Raw genomic sequence first — 14,362 nt, 5'->3', positions numbered from 1 at the left:
TAAATGATGAGTGATGAATACAGAGAACTATAGAAAGATTTTCATGAAGTGATGCAGAATTAAGTAGGCAGAGCCAAAACATAGTAACTACAACAATGTAAATAAAAATAACTACACACCAAAACCTTTTTAAAAATGTAACAAAATTACAAAGATCCAGCAGGACTTGAATGAAGAGGCATGAGAAGACACCCCCAACTTACCCCTATGTGGAGGTAGGAGATCCATAATATATTGCATGTTTCCAAACTTTCAGAATTTTTCAATATTATCTAGCAGTTTTGCTGATTTTTTCCCTTCTAAAAACATACTATTTGTCATAGTGGATTATTCTTTGGGAGGAGTAGGGTAAAGGATATTTGGGATAACTATGACAATGTAAGAAACAGGAAATATCAATAAAAACTTTAAAAAAAATAATCAAGTGCACAAATTCAAATTGGAGGTGCATGGCTAAGAAGACCTGGAAAATACACCAGCTACAGAAGCTAATGAATACTGTTTAATGTATCCGAAGACTCCAACTAAAGGGATAAAGATTATCTGACAAAAACTGTTGACAAAACTGGAAAGTGATCTGGCAGACTAGGTTTAAACTATTATCCCACCCCATATACCAAAATAAAATGCAAATAAATTCATGACTTAAATATGAAATCAGAGAAGAAAGAATTTTACCTTTCAGAACTACAGATTCCAAACAAAAGATAAGAGAGGACCACAGCACATAAAATGAACAATTTCGATGACACAAAATTGGAATTTTTTTTGCATAAATAAAAGGATTGCAGATAAAACCAGAAATTTAACAGTTAACTAGGAAAAAATTTGCAGCAAATTTTCTTGATAAGCACCTAATATCCCAGATGAATCCTACAGAAAACATTAATCTTGCCTACTTCTTAAATCTCCCTAAAATAACAAAGTTCAGAAAGGCAATTTAGATTAATGTTTAGTAAAGTTGCCTCAATTATTGAATTTTTAAAAAATTTTGCAGTTGCCTATTCTGTGGATTAATATCCCTTCATCAGAGGAAAAAAAGATTACCTAACAAATTACTTAAAATATATGAAAGATTGTGATCTCTGAACAATTAAGCAAATAACACCATTTTAAGCATGAACTACAAATAAAGAGCTAGTATTATAGTCTTGCCAAAGTCAAACGAATATTAACATCAAAGGTGTTACATTTTTGTCTAAAAGAAGAAGTTTGAAATAAAGTTACAACTTTCATAATAAGGAGAAGTTTCCTCATCTGGGAATTCTATATAACAATAGAATCATAATTCTAGCCCATATCCCTATCATAACGTCAGTCAGGGTGAGGGTTGCTTTTGAATACTCATATGCTTTGGCAAATTATTTCAGCAAGTTTCAGCAAGTCTCATGATGTCCATTTGGTTAAGATGGAAAGAGATGGTGAAAAGATGGTGAAGTTAAGTGGATTCACATGTATTTAAACAACCGTAGCTAAATATTGTTAATTAAATTGGCTCTACATAAACCTGGATAAGAGCTGACAGAATAACATGGGGTTATGTCCTTGAAATTGAGAAAATAAGATTGACGAAGAGGAAACAAAATTATCACTTATTGCAGATGTTATCGTGGTTTACTTATAGAACTCTAGGAAACCAACTGAAAACTGAAACAATTTCATCAAAATTGATGATGTAAAATAAACTTACATAAACTAATCAGTATTTCTGTATATTATCAACAAACCCCAGCAAAAGAGAAATTCCATTTAAAGTAAAGACAATGTGTAATACTTCATAGTCTACCTGCCAAAGCACAGAGCAACTATATGAAACACAGTCACAGAATATTATTTGCAAAAATAAAGACAGCTCTAATTAGAAATATACCAATTATCCATGGATAGGCCAAACCAATACAATAAAAATAACAATACTAACAAAATTAATCTACTTATTATTATTCACTGCCCAAACTACCAAGACTATTTTATAGAGCTAAAAAAAGGTAACAAAATTTTTCTGCATCAACAAAAGGTGGGAAGAGGTGGCCTTCCTCAAGTACCTTATCTTAAACTACAAACTAAACTACAAGCTACAAAGCAATAATCATCAAAAAAAAAATTGGTACTGGTTAAGAAATAGAAAGTTTGATCTGTAAAACAGATACACCATAGACGTAAAGAAGCACAGTAGCCTAGTATTTGATAAAATTCAAGGATCACAGATATTGACTAAGAACTCACAATTTCACAGTTGTGAAAAATATGAAAAATGGAAAGCAGTCTGGAAGAAACTAGACATACAGCAATATCTCACATTATAAACCAAGATAAGCTTCAAATGGATGCATAACCTAAACACAATGGGTGATATAAACAAATTAGAAGAGCCAAGAAGAAACTGCCTTTCAGAACTATGGATGGGGTGAGAGTTCATGACCAAGCAATAGAAAAAGGTAACATTAGCCAAAATGGACAATTTTGATTGCATAAAAAATGTAGAAGTGTTTGCACAAACCAAACCAATGCAGAGAAAATTAGAAGGGAAACAAATACCTGGAGGAAAATAATTTTTCTAACAAATTTCTCTAATAAGTAGTCTCATGTCTAAGATTTAGGAAGAACTAATTCAAATGTAAAAGAATAAAAACATTCCCTAGGCCAAGGCTCATAAAAAAAAATTCCAGATCATTATTTAAACAAATGCAAATTAAAGTACCTCTACCTCATAACCATGATACTGACAAGTTGACCAAAAAAACCAAAACAAAACAAAATTTAGAGGGAAAACAGGCACATTAGTGCACTGTTGTGGAGAAATTTTTTTTAAGAAGAGGAAAAAAGATGCCAATGTATAAAAATATTTCTAACAGCCCTTTTTGTGGTACCAAAGTACTGGAATCATAGGTGGGGTACTCTTCAACTAGGGAACAACTGAAAAAATTATGCTAAATGAATGAATGTAATAGAACACTATTATGCTATAAGAAATAAAGAGGACAGTTTCAGAGAATTCAAGACTTGTAAGTGATGCAGAACGAAGTGAACAGAACCAGTAGAACAATTTATACAATAACAATGTAAATGCCAATAACTTTAAAAGACTTAGAATTTAGGACAAATATTTTAAGATTGGGGCAGCTAGGGGCACAGTGGATAGAGCACCCAATCTGGAGTCAGGAAGACCAGTTGTGTGACTCTGGGCACGTCACTTAACCTTGTTTGCCTCAGTTTACTTATGTGTAAAATGAGCTGGAGAAGGAAATGGCAAACCACTCCAGTATCTCTGCCCAGAAAATCCCAAATGTTTCTTTTTCTCATTTTTTAAAAATTGTGGTCTGTTTCTTCTTTCACAACTATGACTAATATGGAAATATATTTTAGATGTTGTACATATATAACCTATGTAAAATTGCTTACCATTTTAGGAAGAGAGGAGGGAAAAAAATTTGAAACTCAAAATTTCGTAAAAATGAATACTAAAAATTGTCTTTACACATAATTGGGGGGAAAAATACTATTAAAAAAAACCCAAATGGAGTTACAAAGAGTCAGACAACTGAAAACAACTCAACATTTTAAGATTAGTCAAGTAAGCAAGTTGAGAGGTAGGAGCTGAAGTAGTTACCCAGGGTAATCCACCAAACAACCTAACAGTCAGAATCCACAAAGGCTATATGAGGGAGACTGTTGTTCCTAAAACCTGTTAAGGCAAGGGTTACGTTCTGATATCTTCTTTGTTTACAATGTTTTTTTAAAAAAAAGCACAATGGGATATCATTCTTCTTATATCTTTTAATAGTAACAGTGAAATAGTAAATATCTTCCACTTTACTAATACCCTCATCTGATAGGTTCTACCAAGTTTGAAAGACTTCATATGAAAAAATACTCTAAATCTCTAATACTTAGAAAAATGCTAATTCAAATGACTCTCAGGTTCCATTTCACAAACATCAGATGGCAAAACTGACAAGAAAGAAAAATGACAAATGCTAGATGAGGGGTGGAACACTTAATGCATTGTTGGTGGATGTGTGAATTGTTGGTCCATTCATTCTGTAAAGCAATTTGGAACTACGCCCCAAAAAGCATACCACAACTATACCCTAAAGAGAAAAAAGGACAAATACATACAAAAATATTTATAAGGGCTCTTTTGTGGTGACAGAATTGAAAACTAAAGGATTACCTGTCAACTGGGGAATACCTGGACAAATTATGGTAAATGAATGGGATGGAATACTACTGTGCTGTGACAAAGGGTTTCAGAGAAACTACTACACTATACCCATACCATTGTATGAAATGATATAGAGCCATATGAGAACCAGGACTTATACAACGACAACACTGTAAATATAAAAAAAATTTAAGACTTAAAAAATCTGATCAACCCAATGACCAATCATGGTTGAAACATATTACCTACCTCCAGACACAGAATGATGGACTTGGGGGTACAGATTAAGACACATTTTTCTGGACATGGCTGATGCAGGAATTTCTTTTGTTTGATAAAACATATCTGTTACAAGTGCTTTTCTTTTTTCTTAATAAGAAATTGGGGAGATAGGAGGGAAAGCACACTTTTATTAATTAAAAAAAGAAAGCTGCCTGGGGAATGGCCCAACTTTATTTATTAGGAGCTAAGATTTTAGTGTTGTTGCTCAGTCGTGTCCAAATCTTCATGACTCCTTTTGGGGTTTTCTTGGCAAAGATACTGAAGTGGCTTGCTATTTCCTTCTCCATCTCATTTTACAGATGAGGAAACTGAGGCAGAGTCAAGTGATTTGCCCAGAATCCCACAGCTAGTAAACGTCTGAAGGAAGATTTGAACTTGGGTTTTCCTGACTGCAGGCCTGGAATTCTACCCTCCATGCCATCCAACACCCCAAGATCTTAGTATCTCTTCAAATATGTAACCACTGGAACTCCATGGAAGATATGAGAGGTTTGGACCTTTCATTTATAGGAGATACTTACTGGATTGACTGAGCTTAAAAGGATTAAAATAAAGGGCCAAAATTAAGTGATTAATTTCATTACTTTGGTGTATTTTCGTTATTTTTCTTAAATATAAGCCCACAATTCTAGCTATATGAGGGACAATTTTGTTGGGGGGAAGGGGAAAGGCAAAGTTAAAGGGGAAAAAAAAACACCCCCTCCTTCATTTTGGGAGAAAAGATAAGATAGTCCCCAGGTCCTCAGAAAGGTTTAGAGAAAATTAAGATAGATATATATATATTTTTAGTTTTCTAAACTTACAAATTACTTTCAGACTGATTTTTAACGTGCTAAATTTTTATAAACATCTGTACACATACATACATGTATCTCCAGCCTAAACTTTTTCTCTCTCCTACGAAACTCAAAAGCCTTTTCCCTGCAGTCTCAGAATTTTCAGAAATCTTATAGCTTAACATTTTTTTTCCTTTCCTTTTTTTGGAGGGGAAGGAAGAAAGGGGCAAAATCAGTCATCTCATCAGTGTATAATGTTCCCAATGCAGAAATCCCCTCTACCAAATCAGAGCTGCAACTAGTTTGTTATATATAGTCTCAGAGTTCCCTAGGACTGAGAAATAAGTGACTTGCACATGGTCACAAACCTTTAAGTGTCAGAAGTCAGCTGAACCCAAGTATGACTCTAATCAGCACTCTACCCACTACAGTTGGCCCCGGCTTAACTATCTTAAGGTAGCTAAATCATATTAGTATATAGAAATATACCTTAAGGTCAAATGTAGTCCAACATTTGGATTACACACCTCTCTACTAACCATTAGTGCAAAGTTAACTACAGTAATAATACTAATATCTTTTTGCTGATGGGTTTATTTTATAAAGTCAACATTACACCTTATTCAATAGTGAGGTCTATCCCAACCAACTCAAATTTTTGAAGGATCTAAAAGACCACCTTTAACCACAGAGAACTAGTTGGCTGTTACCACATTAGCTTCCTTCACTAGGAAATCCAGAGCTATTTACTCCTGCTTCCAGAAGTTGCATTATACCATCTATCAACCCAACTTATTTTTTTTTCATGTTAACCCGACGCATTTTTGTAAATGTGTTTAAATTGGATCTTTTCAACTTTGCTTTTCCTTTACTGGAGTCAGTTAGGTGGCACAGTGGATAGAGAGCTGGGCTGGGAGTTGGGAAGATCCAAGTTCCAATTGTGCCTCAGCCACTTACTAGATGTGTGGACCTGGGCAAGTCACTTAACCTCTGTCTGCCTCAGTTTTCCCATATGTAAAATGGGAAAAATAACAGCACCTATGTCCCAGGGTACTTATAAGGATCAAATGAGATAATATTTGTAAAGCACTTAGCACAGTACCTGGTGCATAGTAGGCACTTAAATGTTTATTCCCTCCTCCTCCATCCCTTTTATTAGCACAGAAAGATTCTGAATTAACTGTACAAATGTGTTTCACTTCACAGAAGAGCTGAGTTTACAATAAGGTTTATGACAAAGAAGTTTTGGATAAAACAGATTTCTGAAAAATTATTTTTTTCACTAACATAAAACTGGAAACCTATTCCTACAAAAAAAAGTTGACCCGAGGACATAATCAAAACAGTTAAAATTATTATAAAATAATAATATAAAGCAGATCTATACACAAATACCATGTTTTAGCCTAAAACACTGTATTCCCATTTACAATTCAACTCTTGTCAGTCATTTCCTATACGGATTTATTTTGTAGAATCTCTTAATGGTTGGAATTTTATTATCCTTCTAGAGGCTATTTTTATTAAAAAAAAAAAAGGGGGGCCCTGCTGAATTTCCCTTTTGTGTTTGTCCTTTAATTATATAGTTAATAACAGACTGAGCTGGTAGAGGAGGAAGAAGCAGTTTAGCTCCCTCTACTACTGCTTCCAACAATGATTTTAAGAAGAATGCCAGACTGAGTAGTGGTGGAGAACTCAAACCAGAAACTCAGTGGGTCATTTTTTCAGTCCAAGACCAATTTGACCTACAGGCAAGTGACCAGGGCAGAAAAAAGTTGAACACCAAGATCGTGTCCTACGTCTTTTCTTCTCCTATATTATTTCATTTGGTGATTCACATAACCTTGCATGGATTCATTCTCTATACAGAAGATTCTCAGATTTGTCTAGTCCTACCTACCTTCTCTCTCCTGACTCCCAGTCTGCCTACAAGACACCTCAAACTACAATTCTCATAGGCAATTTAACCTCAAAATGCCCAAAACTGATTTCTCCCCTCTTTCTAATTTCCCTATTACAGCCAAGAGTACCACCATCATCCCAGGTTACCAACTTAAGATGTCATCCTCGACTATTCTCACTCACCCCCTATATCCAATTAATTGCCAAGCGCTGTTTATTCTACCTTTGTAATATCTCATGTATATGTTTCGCTCTGTCCTCTGACAAAGTGACTGCCATCTCCAATATAAACCTAACCTGATTGCTGTGATTGTTTTTCTGCCACAGCCAAGCAGTTGTTAACTTTACAGTACTAGTCTCCTTCATAGAGGGAAGGTAAAGGGGACTCTAAAAAATGCCCTACCACCTCCAGGTTATCAGGGAACATGAGAAGTTTAAGAAAAGGAAAATGAAAACAAAAAAGGGAAAAAAAGACAAAGGGGAATCCTGACCTTTAAAAGCGTGACTCTATTTAAGAAGTACCAACTATGGAGTCCAGAGGACTTGGACTATAATTCTGCCTCTGATATTTACTACCTGAGTGACCTTGAGAAAATCACTTAACTATCCTGGGCCACTGGACTAGATGGCCTTTGAAGCCCCTTCTAGTTCTAGTTATTTAGCTTCCTTTAGCTTCTCAGCTCTAGATCTACAAATCTCTGAGAAAAAGAAAAAGAAAAACATTAGAACTAAGTTACAGACACGAAATTCTACCAACAGAGGAAAGGTAAATCATCTCAGAAAGCAACTACTTGTCCACTAAGAGAAGATGATATAAATCCCTAAGTCCTGTCAGAGAGTATCTAATCTCTGATTAACAAGAGTAGTAATGAGGCAGCTATTTGTCAAGCTAATCCATATATAAGGCTTGCTATCTCCCAAAGAGAAGAATCCCAGATTTCATAGAAAATTTCTCAAGATTTGCCAAATCATGTCACTATTATATACTTTGTGTTTAATCACGAGTGCCAAAGTAATTTAGAAAGCATTGCTAAGAGTAAATAAGAAGCCTTGGACAAGAAAAAGAAAACATGCCCAAATATTGCACTTTCATCACTGCTGCCCATCAAAAGCATAGATAGATCTCAGGAGAGAAAGGCAGATGAGGGAAGTAAATGATGGTTTTAAAAATGGCATATCAGAGGGGCAGCTAGGTGGCGCAGTGGACAGAGCACTGGCCCTGAAATCAGGAGGACCAAACACTTGACACTTACTAGCTGTGTGACCCTGGGCAAGTCACTTAACCCCAATTGCCTAAAAGCAAAAAAAAAAAAAGGCATATCAGGTAAGGATTTGAATTTCTGAACCACTATTTAAAAATTCAGAAATAGCAGGACCCTGGCCAGGGAAGGAGTGGATTGGTAGTAAGGGGGGCAGGGGAAGACGGGTAGAGTACTTTAGTCAAGTCACTTTCCCTCTAATCATTAGCAGTCCAGGTGAAAAGTGCTAAGGGCTTCAACTAGAATGGTGGGGTATAAATTAACAGAAGGGAACAAATTTGAGGGATGTTGTGAGGAAAAAATGACAAGAGCTGGCAACTAACTGGATATGAGGGGTAAAAGTAAGAAATCCAGGAACACATCAAGGCTGAGAACCTGGAAGACAGAAAAGATAATGTTACCCCTGACTAAGTAGTATGGAATTTAAGTAGTAGGAAATTTTGGAAAAAAGGAAGATTTAAGGGGAAAGATGAGTTATGCCTGTAGGATTGACATCTAATTCAAAAATATTTAATAGTCAGCTAGAAATGAGGAACAGAAGCTTAGCACAGAACCTAGGGCTGGATCTATACCTGGGATTATCTGCATTGAAATAATCAAGTGACAAAGTGTAAAGACAGAAAAGAACTTGGGAAAGAATCTTAGGACAAGGATAATAATCCTGGCAAAGGAGACTGAGAAGAAGGGAGCAGCCAAGTGTCATGAAAACCCAGAGAGGAAAAAAAAAATACAAAAGGAGTAAAAATGGTTAACACCATGTCAAATGCTGCAGGGAAACCACGAAGTAGAGCTAAGGAAAAAAATATCAGATTTGGCAATTAGAGATAACTGGTAACCTTGGAAAGAACAGGTTCAGGTGAGTGAGGAGGATAGAAGGCAAGACTGCAAGAGTTTGAGAAGAATGAAGTTAGAAAATGGGGACAACTTGTGTAGATGGCTTTTTCTCTGAGTTTGTCTGTGAAAGGGATAGCTTGAAGAGACAGTAAGATCAAGTGAAGGGTTTTTTTTAATGATGCTAGTGATCTGAATAGTTTTGTAAACAGTAGGGGAAAACCCATTAGAATGAGAAAATTAGAGGGTTAAAGCTCATAATGATCTGAAGGGAGATTTTTAAAAAAGACATATTGGGGAAAGAAGATTAAAGAAAGTATAAAACACTGTCGAACAGTGTTTGTGTTTGGAGTTAAATTGGATGATGGAGGAAGACAAAGCTACTCAACTCACATTCTGTTCCTGTTTTCTCTGCCAAAAGAGAATGAACCTTGGAATGAAAAAGACAGAACAAAACAGTTACTAGGGAAAGAAACCCAAGGTAAGTAGACAGCAAGCTACTCTAGAAGAGTTCAGGCCCAAAAGAAACTACATCCCACTATATTCAAACAATCAGAAGATACACTTGATAAGTTACTGTTAGAACTTAAACGATACTGAAAAACCAGGAGTGGTAACCCAAGACTGGAGACAGGCAAATGTCCCAATTTTCAAAAAAGGGAGCTTGACTTCTGTTCCTGGGAAAAATTTAGAATACATTAATAAAGAGCTGGTTAGTAAACATCTAGAAAAAGAACTATATCAAAAAGGAGTCAAAACTCATGTTCTACAATGACATATTTAACCATTTTTGTTGATTCAAGTACCAACTGTGATATAACATTTAGCACTAACCTTTTTGGTCAATGGAAATGAACTTATAAGAGTGGTGAAATGGGCAACTTTATAACAAATGGCTTATGCATACAAAAGTTTCTACATAATTTACCACACAATCATAAAAACTGGTTCAAAAACTTCTTATAAACTAAAAGTATTAACTTTTTGTATACCATACTCCCACTTCCAGCACAGTGCCTTGAAGAGACAGGGTAAATAATTATTGACTGAAGAAAAGAGAGCTTGAAGGTCAAAGTTGAGATCTTAACCTGGGGTCCATGATCTTGTTTTTAAAAAATGTTTTGATAACTATATTTCAATATAATTGGTTTCTTTTGTAATCTGATATATTTAATTTTGTTCATTTAAAACCCTTTTGAGGAGTCCATAAACTTTTACCAGATTGCCAAAGGAGTCCACGATGCAAAAAAATAAAAGAAAAAAAAGGATAAAATTGTATTATGAAATTCACATACTGCTGAGTGCTTTCATCCAGCTTCAGTCCCTAGTCTAAATTAGATTAAAAAATTAATTCCTTTTAACTTCTATGAATAAGGGTGAAAAGTCTGGCAACAAAAAAATAACACTGTAATCTAGCTAGGAATTATAACATCTGACTTTTATACAGGGCTTTAAGGTTTGCAAAGCATTTGATACACATGTCACTTTTCAACTTAGAAATAGTTGGCATATTACTACAAACCCTCTCTCTGCATCAATCTTGGTGACAGCTTTGAAACCTATTTTACTAGAAACAATCAGAGAGAAGTTTTGCCGGACACCTCCAAAAGTGTCTGTTCCTACTTTATCATTCTTAATTCATACTTAACTGGACTGAAGTCACTCCTAAGACATTTACTTCCCCATAAATCTTAGTAAAGAACTTAAGTGTAACTGACTACACCATGCTGACAGTAAAACTCAGAATATCAACTTTTGTGCGAGAAACTACATTTAACGAATTTTGGGAGGCTGAATATCTGATCTTTTACAGATGATAATTAACCCACTGAGAAAGATTGAGAGATGAAGGGAATCCAACTCTCACCATTACATCGGTCTTAAATTTGTAACTGCGTTTCGCAGCACCAGAATTTTAAATTATCCTTCAAACTAAAGTAATGCGTGGAGAGTTAGAGAATTAAAGTATAACTAGGGAGGATTTTTTCCCCAGGCTTTTCCACAAGTAAATGTGCCCAGTCGGAAGAGCCCGAGGTTTAACTAATGCACTGAGAGCTAATTTGGCCTGCCCCCCCCCTCCCCGATCCCTCTTCGGATTTTCCGTGTAACCTCAGGTCCTAACCCCCGGGGGAAGGGGGGAGCTTCGCAGTCCCTGCTTCAGCAGCAGCCTTCAGTCGTTTCACCCCCCGCCTATCACAGGAGCCTGAATGCCCGGGACTGAGGCCCCCCCCAAGGGCTCCCGGCAAGCCCCCCGACCCGCCGCTCTCGCGCGGGCGGGCACGCACGCACACACTCACGCAAGTACACACACATACACACACACACACACACACACACACACACACGTGTGTCCCTCCCTCGGTTCCCCCCCACCCCCCGGCCGGGACACAGCGAGGCTGGTCACTCAGCGGGAGCAGAGAGAACCGCCACACTTGGGTAGCGGGGAGAGAAGTTCACAGGAACAGGGGGAGGGGGAGGAGAGGGGGCCAAGGCTCCGCGGGGAGAGAGAGGTCGACGCCCCGGGAGGAGGGAGGGGTGGGGGAGGGGACAAGGGGAGGCTGGGGGGAGGGGGAAGCAGTGACCTCGCCCGGCTCCAGGCCGCTCCCGGCCCCGCCGCCCTCCCTCCGCCAAACTGGCACGAAGCGACCCCCGGCAGCGCCGAAGCGTCGGAGTCGGGAGGAGCGGGAAAGCGAAGGTGCCGGGGGCGGCCCTGTTTGCTCGGCTGAATGGCAGTTAGGCGCCTCCTCCCCTGCCCTCCTCCTCCTCCCCTTCTGGGCAAGCTGGAGGGGAAGATCCCAGACGCCCCAGACGCCTCCTCCCCCAGGCCTGGGGCCCCTCGGCCCGCTCACCTCCTGGTTGAAGGCGTTGACGGCGTCCATGTTCGCGCTGCGGCGGCTGCTCCGGGCCCCGCCGGTTTCATAGACCTTGCGTTGCAGGGGGAGCCGGCGGGGGAGCGGGGCGGAGAGGTCGGGCCGGGCCGGGAGAGAGAAGACTGGCTAGGACGTGGAGGTCCGGGCGGAGGAGGCGGCCGATGCGGGGCTAGCGGCGGCTCGCGGAGGCGGTGACGGCCAGGTCCCCAGTTCAGTCCCGTTCAGAGGAAGGAAAAAAAGAGGAGGCGGTGGCGGCGCTGGGCTCCAACATGTCCGTTTGGTGGCGGCGGCGGCGGCTGCTCTCGGCGTCTCGTTGACACGGGCCCCTGCGCACGCATACATACAATCACTCACTCATTCACTCACAGGCACGCACATACACCTACACTCGGGGTCAGGAAGCCGGCAGGCGGGCGGGCGGGCAGGCCAGCTACGGTACGGGCCTTCTCCTCCTCCTCTGCTCTCTATCGCTCTCTTAGCCAGCGGGATGGCGGCAGCGGCCGAGTCCACGCCGCGCGGGGCACCCTGGGATGGCTCAGACCTCCCAGCCGCTTCCTGTTTCTCGGCGGCGTGTACCTCTCCTCCCGCCACTCTTCCCCTCCCCCTCCCCAGTTCCCTTCCAAGATACTTTTCCCCGCCCACTTCCTCTGGAGCAGGAGAACGGAGCTCGGCTGGCGGCGGCGGCGGCGGCGGCAGCACGTGATGGCCGATAGACCAGCTGCTTCCCGCCGGCTCCAGGGTGCACGGTGGAGACCTTACTGTGCTACACTCGCGGGAGGGGGAATGGCGGGAGCGGAGGCGGGGAGGAGAGCCGGAGGGAGGGGTTAGGGGGCGGGCGGAGGTGAGTGCAACCCCCTCCCCTCCGTGGCACAAAAGCCTGTTCGCTGGTGGGGGGGTGGGGGGAAGTCTGTCTGTCTGTCTGCTGTGTTGCTCTTTTTAGCCTGGGCAGGCTAGTCCCTGGAACGGCTCGGGGTCCAAACAAAAAGGTCCCTCTTGGAAGTTTGGTTACTTTGCATTTAACCCAAGGCATTGGGCCCTTTTAGGACATTCTTGTTTGGGGCCCTAGAGTTTAAATGAGCCACCGCTCTGTCTCTCGTGCACTGCCCCTATGCCACAAATGGAAGCATAGACCGTGCTCTTCAATAGAAACATGCAAATAAATATTTTTGCATTCTCTGAGGAGGCAGTTAATGCTCTGGAGCCTGAAGGCAAGTAGAATTGAGTGCAGGCCTGCATCCTCCAGCTTCCAGATAGAAAATGTTTGCTTCAGTGAAATGAAATGCTTGCCTACCAACAGTGTTAGTGCTCTGAAAACTGAACGAGCTCATTCATCATATATATATCTATATATCTATATATATATATATATATATATAGATATATATATATCTATAGATATATATATATAGCAAAGTGCTGTACATACGTGATCTATGTAACTGAGATACCTGCAGATGAAGAAACCAAGGTTCAGAGAAATTGTCTTTTTTTTTCAATGCAATAAACATTTGTTAAGCATGTACTATGTGCCAGGCTCGGGGTGGGGGAGTGAGGGGGAGGGACGGGACAAAAAGAGGCAAAAGACAGTTTTGCTCTCAAGGAACCCAGATCTTGCAAATTCCAGGTCCGGGGCTGTGTTTTATTTCATGCTGCCTCTCACTGTCACCAAAGAGCTTGCGATTATGGATCTTTGCCTCAGTTTCCTCTGTAAAATGAGGATAGTAATTCCCACCTCGTAGGACTTTTGAGAAAATCAAATGAGAATGTACATGAAAAGAGCTTGCCATGTGGCTCACTTGAAAGACAGGCAGTTTGGATTCAGATCGTCCAGGGGTGGGGAACCTGGGGCCTATAGGCTACATGTGGCCCTCTAGGACCTCAAGTACAGTCCTTTGAATCCAAACTTCACAGAACAAATCCCTTAATAAAAGCACTGTGGGCTCTGTTTGTCAGTACCACCATTAACTTGAGGGGGTCACTTTAACTCTCTGGAGCCTCAGTTTCCTCACGTATAAAGTGACTGAGGTTTTTCTATATGGCTTATACTGGGGGGTTGGTAGGCCTTGCCATTGGGCCTGGTGTCAGGAAGACCTGAGTTCAAATGCAGTCTCAGACATTAGCTGACTTAGCCCTGGGCAAGTCATTTAACCTCTGTCTGCCTCAGTTTTCTCCTCTGTAAAATGGGGATAATAATATTGCCTACACCCCAAGTTTGTTGCAAGTGCTATATAAATGTTAGCTATAACTTTATTATCATTAGATGGACACTGAATTCCC

At 40.0% G+C, this 14,362-nt stretch overlaps 1 protein-coding gene across 6 annotated transcripts in view; it reads right to left on the bottom strand.

Annotated features, from left to right (window-relative positions):
* The window catches only part of SCAF4 (SR-related CTD associated factor 4), a 111,904-nt gene extending 99,334 nt beyond the window's left edge, over nt 1-12,570 (bottom strand). For 5 of the 6 annotated variants that reach the window (XM_020995989.2, XM_020995991.2, XM_078146535.1 and 2 more), the window contains exon 1: nt 12,065-12,569. In XM_020995989.2, the coding sequence (XP_020851648.1) occupies nt 12,065-12,094 (30 nt within the window). In that variant the 5' untranslated portion in view covers nt 12,095-12,569. Of the gene's footprint in view, nt 1-12,064 lie in introns of all 6 variants that reach the window. The other variant, XM_078146536.1, reaches the window with a different exon arrangement.
* Nucleotides 12,571-14,362: the final 1,792 nt, after the last annotated feature.

Source organism: Phascolarctos cinereus, unplaced genomic scaffold, assembly GCF_003287225.1.
Source record: "Phascolarctos cinereus isolate Bilbo 61053 unplaced genomic scaffold, phaCin_HiC Scaffold_726;HRSCAF=1367, whole genome shotgun sequence".
Classification (NCBI taxonomy): Eukaryota; Metazoa; Chordata; class Mammalia; order Diprotodontia; family Phascolarctidae; genus Phascolarctos; species Phascolarctos cinereus.
This window is presented reverse-complemented; position numbering and strand designations above follow the sequence as displayed.